Source organism: Furipterus horrens, unplaced genomic scaffold, assembly GCF_987537825.1.
Source record: "Furipterus horrens unplaced genomic scaffold, mFurHor1.1.pri manual_scaffold_6, whole genome shotgun sequence".
In the NCBI taxonomy this organism is placed as follows: domain Eukaryota; kingdom Metazoa; phylum Chordata; class Mammalia; order Chiroptera; family Furipteridae; genus Furipterus; species Furipterus horrens.
In genome coordinates, this window is record NW_028327176.1 from 184,081,526 (window position 1) to 184,096,132 (window position 14,607).

A 14,607-nucleotide genomic window follows, 5' to 3' on the forward strand; every position below is an offset into this window, starting at 1 on the left:
GGCTTCTGCTGAAAAGAAAGTTAAAGTCCTTAAGCTTGAGTATCTACTGAGAGGATCTGAGGTACATGCCTTAAATCTTTAGGCCTTATCCGAATTCACGCTTATTGGTTATTCAACCTATACAGTCTAACTGGTGCGGCGATAATATTTTTCCAAGTGTTTTATGGTCTTACTGCATTTCAAGACCCCATTCCGCACTGAAGATACTGTGAGTGAGGAGAGAAGTGGAGTCACAGTAGAGCCCGGGAATCAATTCAGCTATTCCAAGAATTAAGATGTTTATTAAAATAAAAATTCACATTATTTATTAAATCTGTGATAATTTTATTCATAACAGGAACAAAACTTATTTTTACATGTATATACAAGTCTTCATTATTTCTACATAAAATAGGAATATTTATATAATGTACAAAAATATTAAAACATACAAATTTTCAAGCAAGAAAAACAAACAGGATTTCACAAAGGACACTTGAAAATACACACACTGATAAAGAGGTTAAAGAAAGGTGACAAAACATTTAAATAAGACACCAGAAGTTGATATGTTCAATAGATATCAATTTGGTAAGTAAAATAAAATGACTCAAATGCTAATAGATGGTAAACAAAATTCAGATTTAAGATTGTCTAGGTAAAATTACATGACCTTCTTTTACCATAAAATTGAATTAATTTTACCTCTAAATTAAATATAAATGACTAGTTCTCCTTTTTCTTAAAATATTTCAATTTTCTAATTTTTACTGAGAACTTTTTCAGATTAAATTATAAAATATTTTAAGAGGTTGTGCATCCTCTCTGCTTAGTAGGGGGGAAAATCCCATGTATTATATTGATTTCAACATAAAATTGAAAATCACAGTATATTTATTCTTATTTAGTTTTTAAATTAAAACCTAACGTTTTCTGACTAACCTTCACGATCAGTTACAACAGATTTTAACAGATCACAATCGTCGTAAATTTGTCTTGCTTTTCTTAGTACCAGGCAGAGGACCCATTTTATAACTGGCTTTTAGAGACTTGCCATTCAAACAGTCTTCGGTGGTATGATAATTACACAGACACCTTGTACAATAGTCAAACCCACAGCCTTCTCGTTTGCAGACTGCCCGTTGTAAATAGCAATCATATTTTGCAGGTGAATTACAGCGAACACAGGCTTTGAGGCTTTCATTCTCTTTCAAGGTCTTGGCAACCTAGTAAGAACATCCATGAACAAATTTTAGTAAAGATTGAATACAACTTAGGAAAAACTAGAATGGCACCTCTGTACGCTCCCCAATACATGGATAAAGCACCAGTGTCACACATCAGGGAATTCCTGCCCTTAAGGAGCTTACTGTCCAATGGGTGAGAGACGATAAAACTTACCAGCTAATCCAGTAGCAATTTCCTAATGCTATTTTTAAACATGTTTTCTTCTACTCTATGAATGCTACCTATACATCAATGCCTAACTTAAATGGTCCCCTCTTCTGTGAAGTCTTCCTGGTGCTATTCAGGAGTACTTTTATGTTTTCTTAAAACACCTATCATATTATAGTGCCTGATAAGATAGCAGAAGCTCAATACATGCTTCTGAATAAACTTATGTTATATTAGTTATCACAACATAATAAAAACTAAATTTTTACATATAATTTATATTATCTGACCAACATGAGGCATTCAACATTTTATTTCAAAACATGCACTTTTAACTATGGTATTTTAAATTAAGCTTGCAAAATTACCCACATGTGAATAGAACTATAGTAATACACATTATCCAATGATTTGAAGGTTTAATAGGAGCCCTTAATTTCTGAAAGTTGGCCTTTTTCTGCTTAGCTCTCTTCCTCAGATATAAACGGCGGCAACTGCAGAATGTAATACTGAACAGTTTTTTCAGAAAATTTTAAACCAACTTTTTTCATTATTTTTTTTAGTGTTCCCAAATTGATCTCAACATCACTAAATTGTCATAAACAACGCCAAATGGTATCCATTATTTTCAGCAGAGAAAGACATCTCTGTCCTTCCCCAATTCATTAGTTGAGTTAGTTTCTTAATTCACAGCATCTTGGAGAGAATTGAAGGTGACAGAAGATAAGGTCTCCATTAATAGTTCTAATAATGCCAGAATTAAATTCGAAGTTATCCATTTCTTATTCTAAGTCCTTTTCACAACAAACGGTTCCTATGTTTCTAATTTATCGATAAACAAGTATTTACCTCAGAGAATTCATTGTGCCGACTGTAAGCAGAACCTTTTTGACCAGCTGCATTGGGTAACTTGGATAACTTGCCTTGAATATCATTTCTGGAAGGAGTCTGGGCTGCCGATTTTTGAACAGAAGCCAGGGCAGTTCTGAACCTAACATATTCTCTGGTTGAAGCATGTGATGAAAATTTAGTGTTCTTTTCCTAAATAAAAAAAAATGTTTTAATAGGACTTCAATTTACCTACAAGTGCTTAAACACAGCAACACAAAACTATTCACATAGACATTTAAAGCCTAATAACTAAGTTACTGACAAATTACAAACCAGAAATTGTGACCACTTGCCTTCCTTCATCATTACTGTATTTAAAACATGATTTACAAAGTACTCCTGCCATAACAAAGTTATTCTTCCGACCACCAGTAGATGGCGAAAGTCATGTTTAAGTGTCGCCCCAAAGTGACGAATAGATTCAAACTACCTTTCAGATTAGAAAAATTTCCATTAACACCAGCTTGTCGATAAAGAAATTAAACTTGAAGAATTAAAGCAATACTAATCTAGAGTGACACATCTAGTAACTAACAGCACCAAAATTTGGACCTATGTCTGCCAACTCCCAGGTCTGAAATTTTAATTATATATCGATCTTGAGGTATTTTTGAAAGTAAATGAATTCACTTCTATATTAAGAATCTTCAGTATGTAAATTATTTACTATTTATCTGGTAAATGAAAAAATACAAAACAGCAACCTAGATTAGATCAACTCACACTGAGAAATGAGTAATTTTTTAAAAAATTTGAACATTCCAGTTCTAGAAATAAGTGATTGAGGTGGAATTCCTTTCCCTTTACTTAGGCATTTTATGAGTTCTAATAAAAGTCTGAAATGCTTTTTGAATGTAAAGGATTTCCAGATTACCTATTATCTTTCCTATTTTTCCTTTTTATTTCTAATGGCAAAGAGCACTAGCTGCTGTATTTTAAAACAATAACTCAAAGACTTACAGTAACTCTTTGTACTGCTTTATTGTACAACTGAAACGCCCCCTTATCATCTTCTAGAATCTTCTTCCAAGCTGTACTCACTTTAGACACACTAGAAAAGTAAACGATCATGAAGGACACAATTAAAGCATTGCAAAAAGTAAGATGAATACATTACAGAAATACTAACAGGGCAAAAAAGAAATTTCTGTGCTTCTCAAACTTGACTTCACATTAGAATCGCCCAGGATACTTAATATATAAGGATGCCCTATGCCTAGTCATTTGGGTTTAATTGGGCTCAAACGGGAGCTGGAGTTCTGTAATTTTTTTAAAGCTCCCCATAAAGTTATCCTAAGTGCATCCAGGTTTAAGAACCACTACTTTTTACTTCATTTTTTTCACAATACCTGCAAACATCAAGTAAGTAGCAATCAATGTATATATAGCACCATGTTAGGTGTTTGATAAAAACTGTAGACAAATCTGTAGACAAATTTCTAAGTATTCTAGACACACTACTATCAGTAGAAATCAACTTTTGATGTTGATTATCCCTCAAGAAACTAGTCAACAAAAGTCAACTTATTTGTTTTGCTTTAGCTATGTTTTATAAAGACAAGCGCAAACATTAAAAATTTATTCAGAGTCAAAAATGAACCCAGTTCAGCTGAATCCAATCTAATCCAGTTCTGAGTTACCTCATCCTAACTGACTCTCTGTGGTGGAAGGAGGAAGAAAGCAAGTGTACAGTCGGCAGCCGTCCGTCTCGAGAGACGATGGTGTAGCTTCTTAAGAGTCTATCTGCACCGCCGAGAATGGCTGTGCAGTCCGACTCGGGAGTGACATGGGATCTGTCTCCTCCCGTGTTGAATCGACATCTTGCGATGACGCTGGAGTGTCCTCTCCAGTGTACAGTATTCCCTCACTTACCGCGGGTATTATGTTCTAGAACGCGCCCCCCCCCCCCGCGATAGGTGAAAATCCGTGAAGTAGGAACCTTACATTTATTTTAGCATTTATATATATATATATATTTTAAGGCTTTATAAACCCTTCCGACACAATTATAAACCGTTCCCAGTCCCTTATTAACCTTTCCCACTCCCTTATTAACCTTTTCCACACTTTTATAAACACTACTTATGTTCTTAAACATATTCTACACTCTTAAACCTATGTAACTTTAACAACATACGTATACATTACTGCAAAATCCCGCAATATAGCGAAAAATCCACGATAATTAAATATATTTTAAAAAATTCCGCGATACAGTGAGGCCGCGATAAGTGAACTGCGATATAGAGAGGGACTACTGTACTTAGCACAAAGTTTCTATGAAAGTCATAATCAAACCCATTTGTGAGTTACTTAATTTTCATTACTGTCAAACCTAGGAGTGTCCAGCATTAAAAATGGCCTAAAACAAATTATTTTGTTTTCAAGTGACAAAAGTCACAATGATTAGACCTATACACTAGAACTAAGCTGGTGTTTTATACTTAAGTCTGAAAGATGTAGCTCACATTAACAGAAATTTCAGAACAAAAAGAAACAAAGATCCCAATCTAACAAAAAGTTTTCTAAAGCACAGAAATGAAAATTGAAATAACTGGATTAAATGCATACTTTAAAAATGATCTTTCATTCATCTTAGTGGCACACAAGTAGTGAAGTGCCAGCAATCAGGCAGATCGTTATGTCAATGAAACAATGCAAAAGACTACCATGTTTTAGCATGAATTAGTGGTGCTGAGCCATCTGTGTATTATACTAATACACTCAAAGGAACTATACTTACTTGATTAAGTCCATATCGCTGAGCTGTGTTAAAATATTTGCTAAGAGATGTCTGAGTCCCCTTTGAAAGAGTTCACTGAGAATATCTACATATTCTAGGCCCATTTTTCTGCCAATTATATTCTGTAGTCTAAAACCTATGTTATACTCCTTCAGCTTCTCCCAATCCATTTTAGGACTTCGTTTGGCATTCTTTTTTAATGTCGAACAAACCACTTTTGCAAAATGAAGAGCTGGCAGCAAGTTTTTATTGGGATATTGGTCTGGGCTTTGAGTCTGTAGTAGGCAAGATTGTGGACTGTCATTACAATTTTCTTCCAGGGAAAAGCTGGCCTCTTCATGTTCATTGAGGCCACTTTTTTGTGAAAATGAAGAATAGCCACTATCTTCATAAGGTCCATTGGTTTCTAGTTCTTCTACTTCGATTTCATTTGAACTATTAAGTGTTGGTTGCACGTGCTGATTTTCCTTGTTATGCAAAGGCTTGTTCTCAGTTTCAAGATCTACAATTCTGGGGTTCACAATTGGTGATCCAATCTCTGATAACCTTTCATAGTCTTTCACGCAGTCTTTAGAACATTCCAAACATGCAGAAGTATAGGAATCTAGCCTTCCACTGTCACCAGGTTTTACCAGTTTAAGTCCAGAACAAACACGGTTATAGTTAAAATCATACTTCATTTTGACAGAAAGAGTGGAACTTTCTTCTTTGCAATCTATAAAAAAAGAACATTAACATTTACTTAATAGCAAAATTTCAACATACCCTTACTTCTTAAATTGGGGTATAAGATTTAATTACTTTGTATCTCTCAGCCCTGTCTATTGCTTAAGTAGCTATGGAATTATCCAAGTTTAATTATTGAGATGTGACAATATAAGGAAATATTACTTTATATATATTCTTAAAAAGGTACCTCAAAACAGACTGCTTTTTGATCTGTATAACTATATTTGACTCTTAGAGTCTAGTCACTGAGTAAAAAAGCAGTGAAAGAGGGACTATTTAATAAATAGCTCTGCTTATGGAACAAATAACGGAGAGGGAATGGGGTCTCAAGTCAGAGATGACCTTACAGTATTCAAACAGTTGTAGAAACAACGTTTATACCCTGATCTTGAAATGACATTGTAGTCAGCTTTGACTTAAGCAGAACTCAAGAAAAGCCAGACTTGTTTAGGGTTGTATCACCCCGAGGCCTTAGAAATCAGTTAAAAATATCTTTAAAGCAGGCATTCTCAATCTCTACACTATTAACATTTGGATAAGACAATTCATTGTTGGAGGCTGTTCTGTGCATTGTAGAATATTTAGCAGCCTTTACCCATCTCAGGCCATCAGGAGCCCCTACTCTGCCAGGCAGATAGTAATAAATGTCTTCAGTCATCAGTTATTCCCAAATGTGGGCAGCAGGTGAAAGTGGCGGCAGCAGAATCTCCTCCATTTCTCAGTTGAGAACCACTGCCTGGAAGGATTAGGAATTGGTCAGCCAGTAGAGGCTGGGAAAGGCATTTACAGGATAGTGTAAATAAACAAGGCCACTCTACTGGGAAGGAATATAGTAATGGGTTCAAAAAACTGCTTAGCATTACTGAAAGCAGTGTAAGAGTAGAATATGCTTCAAGTGCACTCCCAATCTAATATCCAGCCCCTAGAAGCCAACCAGAGACAGCTAATAATTTCGTCGTCGTCGGCAGCCGTCCGTCTCGAGAGACGATGGTGTAGCTTCTTAAGAGTCTATCTGCACCGCCGAGAATGGCTGTGCAGTCCAACTCGGGAGTGACACGGTATCTGTCTCCTCCCGTGTTGAATCGACATCTTGCGATGACACTGGAGTGTCCTCTCCAGTGGAGCTGAAGCTACAGAGCCTGGGCAGGGTGATATGGAGGGCTAGCTGTTGCCCATGCAGCAGACCCCCCCTCTCTTCGCAGCTGAAGGGTCCAAGGGAAAGACGGAGTCAATACAGCTTGGCTTCAGGTGCGCCGCAGGAGTTGCCGGTGTTGACTACAACGTCAAACCGCCTTAGGGACTCCGGCTCCAGATTTTCTGTCGGGGTTTACTCCCTTAGCCTTTCCCCTGAAGAGGTATGCCGCAAGGCAGCGGAGGTTTTTTGGAGTCAGAGTTTTCCTTCTCTGATGTGCCCTGACTGGAAGATCGAACCAGCGACACTTAGCTCGCAGGCCGACGCTCAATCCACTGAGCCAAACCAGCCAGGGTGCTAATAATTTATCCTGTAAGTAAATGTACACACCAATCAGTGTGTTTAGTTTACACTAAATACTGGTAATCTCTCCATAATAATTTCACTGTTTTTATCTAGAGCAAAACCTTTAAGTCAAAGTACCAAAGGACACGTTAATAGGGTAATCTTGTAGGTAGACTTTCTTTAAATTCCCAATGACTAGCACAATGGAAGACATAATATATGCTCTAGGATCCCTCTAAACCTTGTACTAAACAGTAAAATTTAGGTTTAAGCTAAGAGTTTGGGACATGAAAAGTAAATGAACAGTATATAAATTCCAACACCCAAATTAACCCTAACATGAACAAATCATTGAGTGGGTTCTCTTCCACTCAAAGTAAAATATTCCAAAGGACATATTTTTGTCTCAAGTAATTGGCCTTCAGAAACTTTATTTTTCAAAGGCATTCTTCTTCTGTATGTCTTTAGAACCCAGTAACTGGGAGCCTAATTTATAGAATCCTTTCATACAGTTTGACTATGAACAGTTCTTTGATTCAAATATCATACTTTATAATTGTTTATAAGTTTACAATTTCCAATTCACTTCTAAACGCTTGGTTCTCACAACCTTTTGAGGTAGGATGGAGAGGTATTTTTATTACCTTATTTTTATAAATGAGGACACTTGAAGCTCAGCTAAGTTACTTGTCCAAGATTTTACAAATAGTTAAGAGGTACAGATTACTCTTCTTGAATGTAAAATCAGTCTTTCTATTATCATGTGTGGAATGTGATATAAAAGCATTTACATCTATATAAAACATATAAAATAGACTCATGGACTTTGGGTTATAATCCAATACTGCATTACTTATATCATTGCTCAAAATGTTCCAGTTTTGCTACTTTAAGTTCATGTCCCTCTGACATACTTTCACTATTTTTTTTTTTTTATCTATTCCTTACTTTCTGGCACAAGGTATATTGCAGGCTCATCATGAACTTCCCCTGTAGCAGCACTAAAATTGGTTATTTCTCCAAGGAACTCTGGTTCATTTTATTGATTCCAACATCTGGATGCTGGTTGTAGATTTAGTTTTAAAATGTGAAATTATGTAATATACTTTAATAATACTGCAAAATAAAGAGAATATGCAGACTGTAAAAGGCTAATTCCCGGTCTTTCAACTAGTTTAGTGTTTTCCAATGACCAAACCAAATTAAATATCCCTGAACAATACAGAAATACGTATGTATTTATAGAACTGATCTGAGTGTTCAGAAAGGAGACAAAACATTAAGTGGTTTCATGACCTCTTGAATTGCACCAATGAGCGTAGTCTAGGTGCTGCCCCTTCTTTCATTAATCCAATGCCTACTTAGTGACATGATGTGGAGAGAGGGAGAAATTAACCAGGAATCTTTTGGAGGTGACATTCTGGGATCTGAAAGCCCTGTGAAAATATGGGAGAGTTCCAGACAGAAGTAAATACCAGAAGCAAGGACAGATGTTAAGTATTCAAGGAAGAGGAAGTTCTGTAGGACTGCAACTTATTGAGCTAGGTGATTGAAAATAAGGTTGGAGAGGCAGAACGGTTTATAGGATTTGGGGGGTAGGATGGATTTTATTCATTGTGTAATAGGAGTCTTTGAAGGGTTTTAAGTAGACATTTGGTATACGCTTCCAAAAAATCATGGCAGCTGCGGAAAATGGATTGTAGGAAGGTACAAGAGGAAGCAGAGACTAGTTAGAAACATGTATCAAAAAATTCCAGAGTTCGGTACTTGAGAATTGATGACCACAGTGGAAATGAAGATAATTGAACAGCTGTGCAATCTCCTCAGGAGGGTTAGGTCGAAAGAGCTTGATTTATTGGATGTGAATGATGACAGAAAGTAGAGTAAAAAAATACCCTGGGGTTTAAGTTTTGACCATTTAAAGTATAAAGTGTCATTTGCCAAGTTGGGGAAAACTGAGGAAGTTAACTCTTTCCTCGTCTATAAAATGGGGGTGAGAAAATAAAGCTGGATAACCTCATGGCAGTCACTGTCACATATGATCTAATCAACAGAACTGACAGTGCGTTTATCACATAATGTATAAGCCAAGTGTCTTCATATATAGTGTGTATCACAGACATGTTAAAAGTAGCAAAATACTTCAGACAGATGTATGCATTTCATAATATTAAATACTTTCCCCAGGAATGAGGTCCAATTTTAAATGAAAATGCATGCTCAGCCTTGACTTGCTTTTGTGACCTAGAACATTCAATTAGTCTTTTATTCTCACTTTCTCTAAAATGGAGTTGGTAGATTCATTCAGCATACTGCTTTTTTAAATCTCTCACTTACAATCCAATCATGAAAAAGACACCATTAGTTAACTGTGCAAAGGGTAACCTATGTAACTTTTCATTATGGATCTGACATTCCTTATTAGTTACATAGATTAAAAACCTTTACAGCTCTTCCAATGTTAAGTAATTAAGTTCTACATTTCCAATATCTTTAAGATAACCACCATGTGCTCAACATTAGGTGGGGCTATTCCTTTAAAAATTTAAGAGCCCCAAGGCTTGCCGCCATAAACTGCTTATCAGTCATAATCCCCAAGAGAAATTTCAAATATATTGGAATGTAATAAAATTTTAAACTTCACTTCCTCAAAATTATAAATAAAAAAACCAAGAGGATAGCATATATTCTCTTGAGGAGCAAGGTGTTAAAGAGACAACTGGAATTAAGTAATCAAAAAACCCATTTTAAAACCCATCAAGCTTCAGAATTTAACAGGGAGACATGTGATCTGGGATCTTCTAGAAACAGATATAACTTGTAAAAATTAAGCATTTTTCTCTCGATTCTTCCAGATTCCCTTTCTAAAGAAATGGGCATCTCCCAGAGGTTATCAAGTATCACAATATCAAAATGCCGATTTTTAAATTTTTTGGTAATTTCTTGGTTAAAATAAATGCATTTCCATTTCCATTAGAGACAGCAACGAAGAGGATAAAAATAAATGTTTAATTTGAGTGACTTTCATTCCATCCAAATTTGGGATTAAAAAAAAAAAGAAAACACAAAAAAAACCGAGTGGTTCAGGAGCACAGGTTAAAAGAACAACCCATTCTCCAGTTCTCACAAAACCAGCTCAATAGGCCCCAATTCACGGTTCTGTCCTAAAAATATCTCCCCATCTCTCCCTTTGATCCCAGGCCTAGAGACTGAGTTACTGGGTAAAGGGGGAAAAAAAGGAGAAACTGAACGTTTTTGTTTGAAAGTCCCCACAGAGCTCGGTTCGACGAGGGGCGGAGGGGTCCCTGCATTTGGCGGGAGTCGGGGGGGGGGGAGCCCCTGGAAAGGCTGAGGGGTCGGCGAGGTGGCCCCTGAGGGCGCGGGCCCAGCGGACGAGGCGGGAGATAACAGCGGGCAGGAACTCCCGCGCCCGCCAGCAAGGCTGAGGTGGCGGAACTCCCGGGGAGAGCGACCTGGGCCCTGAGGGTGCGGGGCCGACATTGCAAAGGGGGGGCAGGGAGTGGGAGTCAGGCACCTGGCCAGGCCCCGGAGCCCCGGTGGGGGAGGGGCGGGGGCATTTGGCGCCCATTCAAGCCGGGTCGGCAGGTAGCTCTTCCAGGCGCAGTTACAAGGGCGCCCCTAGGAGGCCTCCCCCCGTACCTCCCTCGGAGCCGGCGTCAGGGTTCCGCGTGGCAGTGCGACCCCGGGCCCACCAACCCGCCTCAGCACACCTGGCTTCCCTTCCCGGGACGGCAGCCTTCTTTCTCCCGGTGCCAGGAAGCCCCGCAGGCGCCCGCCCGGAGCTCAGCGCGGGGCCGCACGCCTGGCCTCGGGTCGGGTCGCAGGGCCCCCACCCACCAGCACGCACCCGTCCTGCAGCCCGTAATCCGCGGGCAGCCTCTCCTTTCACTTACTGTCTGAGGGACAAGGGCACCTGGGAGCTGTCACAGCGCTGCGGCTGCAGCGGCAGGAGTCGGAGGGGGGACGTGGGGAGCAGCTGCAGGCGCGCCGGCTCATGCCAGTGTAAGACGGGTTCTCCTCAGGTGAGCCACCAGCACCATCTGTGGAAGAACAGACCTCCAGCCTCCCAGGGCTCTAGCTCCTAAAAGGCGCCAGCTGGTACTTTTAAAATCTTTGAATTTGGTGCCCAAATCCGCAGGGTCCAATGGGGCGCGTCGTTCGCTGGCGCGTTCCAATGGGAAGGCGGTGGGAGGGGACACCCTCACCCAAGCCCAATAGAAGGCTGTCGGGGCGGGGCCAGCCGCGGGGCCAACCGCGAGGCCAACCCATTCTCCTCCTAGTCCGCCGTGCATCCGGAAGGATGCTGTGGACCCGGCAGGGCCGGAGGCGGGGCCTCGGAGCGCGCGGCGGCCGAGGCCCAGCCACACGTGGAGGGAGCCTACCACGCATGCGCCCACGAGCCAGGCTTCCATCGGCTGCGGGGACCGGCCTCCTGCAAGTCCTGATTTCTTCTTGAAGGTAGCTCCGGCTTTTCTCTGAAGATCTCCGATAGGTACGAAGGGTAGACGGCTTTCTCCAATCATCTCGCACGCGGAAGATTAGTGAGCTGTGGCTCTGGTCGTCCGGGAATGCAGCCTTTCCGGAAGACGAACCCTCCCCCCCAGCCCTCCTGGGCCCGCCTATCTGGGATTTAGGCGCGCTCCTCTCTACCTCCTAGTTTTGCCCCTCTTCCGGCCCAGTGCGAGCGCGCAGGCGCGTTTGGCGGGCGGTAGCTGCAGACTTGGCGGGTTGGCGCTTGCGCGCTGGGGTCCCCCGCGATTCTCTTAGGGGGAAGGGACAGGAGCTTGGGGTGCTGGGTGGACCCGCCCTCCTCCTGGCGCGCGTACCTGGTCCCGCTGTTGTCATGGCGGGAGACTTGGAGCTGGGGCCTCCGGGCTCCTTTTGGCGGGTGGGAGGGTGGGACGGACGGGGACTTCATTCTTGTAAGTGTCATTATTATTTTCAACCAGTTCTCCTGCCACCGTTGTATTGTACGGGCCTTAAGCTTATTAATTTTCAAACAAAATGCCTCCTAATTCTTTAACTTTTTAATCATATACCCTTAGTAGTGAAATTGTTTCCTCTAGAAATCTTACCTTGTGACTCCTACAAGTTTAACATTTATTCGTTATCACTAGGTAGAACTTGTACAATTGTAGTCCTTTGCTGACCCTGTTTTTAAAAAATTGAGCATTCCCATCTTTTCTCAACTTAATGGGATAACTGACATGTCCTAAAGTCTTTTTTTTTTTTTCTTTTTTCTTTTCTTTATTTTTGTTACAAAGGTTGAATTGATTACTGCTCCTTGCAGTGGAGGAGCACATACACCATGGGAGGACCATGGGGTGTCTCCTGTTTCTTTATCAAGCACATTATTCATGGTGGCTTTCAACACCAAGGTCTTGAACAACTATGCAGCCACAAGCGAACATCCCTGGATTTTCCTTCGCTCTCAGGCCCAGATCTCTGGAGTCACTCTTCTCAGAAAAGAGCTAATCATATATATCCAGGAGTCCCACTGGAGAGGAAGCACCTAATTTCTTTTAAATCTGATGACAGAGAAACATTGATATAGGATTATACCAATGTAGCTGTAAGCTCAGTTTTAACAGTAAATTCTTCTCAGTTCACAAAGGTGAATTCATTTGTGTCATCGGAGTCTTAATGCCTCTCACCACATCAGAGCATTCAAACCTGACTTAAGTGTATATTTTAATAACAAACATGCTAAGTCACAAGAAAGAGAGGATGAGTCTTAAGCACCAACTTCCAGTTCGTAGGAAATACTGTGACTTGAGGAACAAGTTAAATGAATCCAGTCCTGGTTTGAAGAAACAAATTAAGACATTGGGGAGAATTGGGGAAATTTGAATTGGGTATTTGAAGGTATTAGGGAATTATCGTGAATTTTGGTAGGTGTGATGATAATAAATGAAGTAGAATGTCATATTTTTCAAAATACAAGCTGAAATATTTAAGAGTTAAGTGTTAACTTCTAACACTTAAGCAAATATGAAAACATTGATTATTGAAACTAGGCAATGAGTATGGGTGTTTGTGCCAGTTGCCAATTTTATTGCCTCTCAGCAACAAAGTCCCCCTTCATCATCTTACTTTCGTGATATGGAACCTGGACCTATAAACATTTGTCCTTTGCCAGCTGGTACCATGTTACGCTTTGTCAGTGCATGGTGGCAGAGGGACAGACAGTGCAGTAGGAAGGGGCTTGTCTTGTTTCCAGTGTGCTGCTTCTCATTTCTATGGCACAACTGCCAGAATGCTCTTGGAAACTGAGGGTTCATGGCTAATTTTATGTGGCAACTTGGCTAGGCCAGAGGATGCCCAGATGTTTAGTAACATGCTCTGGGTGTTTCTGGATGAGATTAACACTTAAATCCGTGAGCACCGAGTAAAGCAAAATGCCCCCAGTAAAGTGGGTGGGCCCCATGCAATCAAAGTCCCGAAAAAAGCAAAAACCCTGGTCTCTCCTGAGCAAGCAAGAACTGGCCAGCGGCCTGCTTTGTGGCGGGAACTACAGCATCAGCTCTGCGGGCTCTCCGAGGGGCTGGCCCGTGCTGCAGATTGTGCATTTGCTAACCTCCATAATCAAGTGACCCAATTCCTCATAATAAATCTCTCTCTCTATACACATATATCCTATTGTTTCTGTTTCTTTGGAGAACTCCCATTAATGCAGACACAACAGCTTTTGCTGACGCCCTGATGGAAGGCTTCTTGCTTATCAGTTTCTGAGTGTTGGAGGGTTCTCTGTCTGCAAGCCCTGATCCACCACCACCTGCAGACCAGCTCTGGCCCAGGGCAACTCAGAGACCTTTTCGGTAGTGGAGAGCTCTAGCCACACCCTTCCCACCCTGGAAGAAGGGAAGCCCCTTCCAAGGATGTTCTTTCCTTGGATATTCTCTCAGTCTTAGTGGATTAGAGTTCTCCCCAAAGCTAATCCCATCATTTAAAAATTTATATCAAAATTATCCCCATTAAAATTAATGATTTCTGTTTCCTGACTAGACTTTAATACAGCATTTATGGTCATATTCCTACTATATTATGTTAGAAGTGTTTCATAGTAGTTAAACCAATTTTTGATCATTCAATATTTTACATAAAACAAAGAATGATTTTCCTTTCTCTACTTAAGGAGTCCAAAATATACAACCAGAGCCATGATTATATTGTAGGTATATTTTTTACTAATACATTGAGAGATGATTTATATACAGTATTCCCTCACTTATTGCGGGCATTACATTCTAGACCCCCCCACACGCCCCCGCCACCCGCGATAGGTGAAAATCCGCGAAGTAGGAACCTTACATTTATTTTAGTATTTATATATAACTTTAAGGCTTTATAAACGCTTCCCACACACCTATAA

At 40.3% G+C, this 14,607-nt stretch overlaps 1 protein-coding gene across 1 annotated transcript; it reads right to left on the reverse strand.

Moving 5' to 3' along the window:
• Positions 1-341: 341 nt before the first annotated feature.
• On the reverse strand, positions 342-11,813 carry FBXO5 (F-box protein 5). The gene is made up of 5 exons (XM_090279997.1): positions 11,129-11,813; positions 5,009-5,723; positions 3,226-3,316; positions 2,224-2,415; positions 342-1,205 (listed from the first exon to the last, which is right to left on the reverse strand). Exons 1-5 carry the CDS (start codon positions 11,229-11,231, stop codon positions 954-956), a joined length of 1,353 nt encoding a protein of 450 aa, XP_090136123.1. The 5' UTR covers positions 11,232-11,813; the 3' UTR covers positions 342-953.
• Between the last annotated feature and the right edge of the window lie 2,794 nt (positions 11,814-14,607).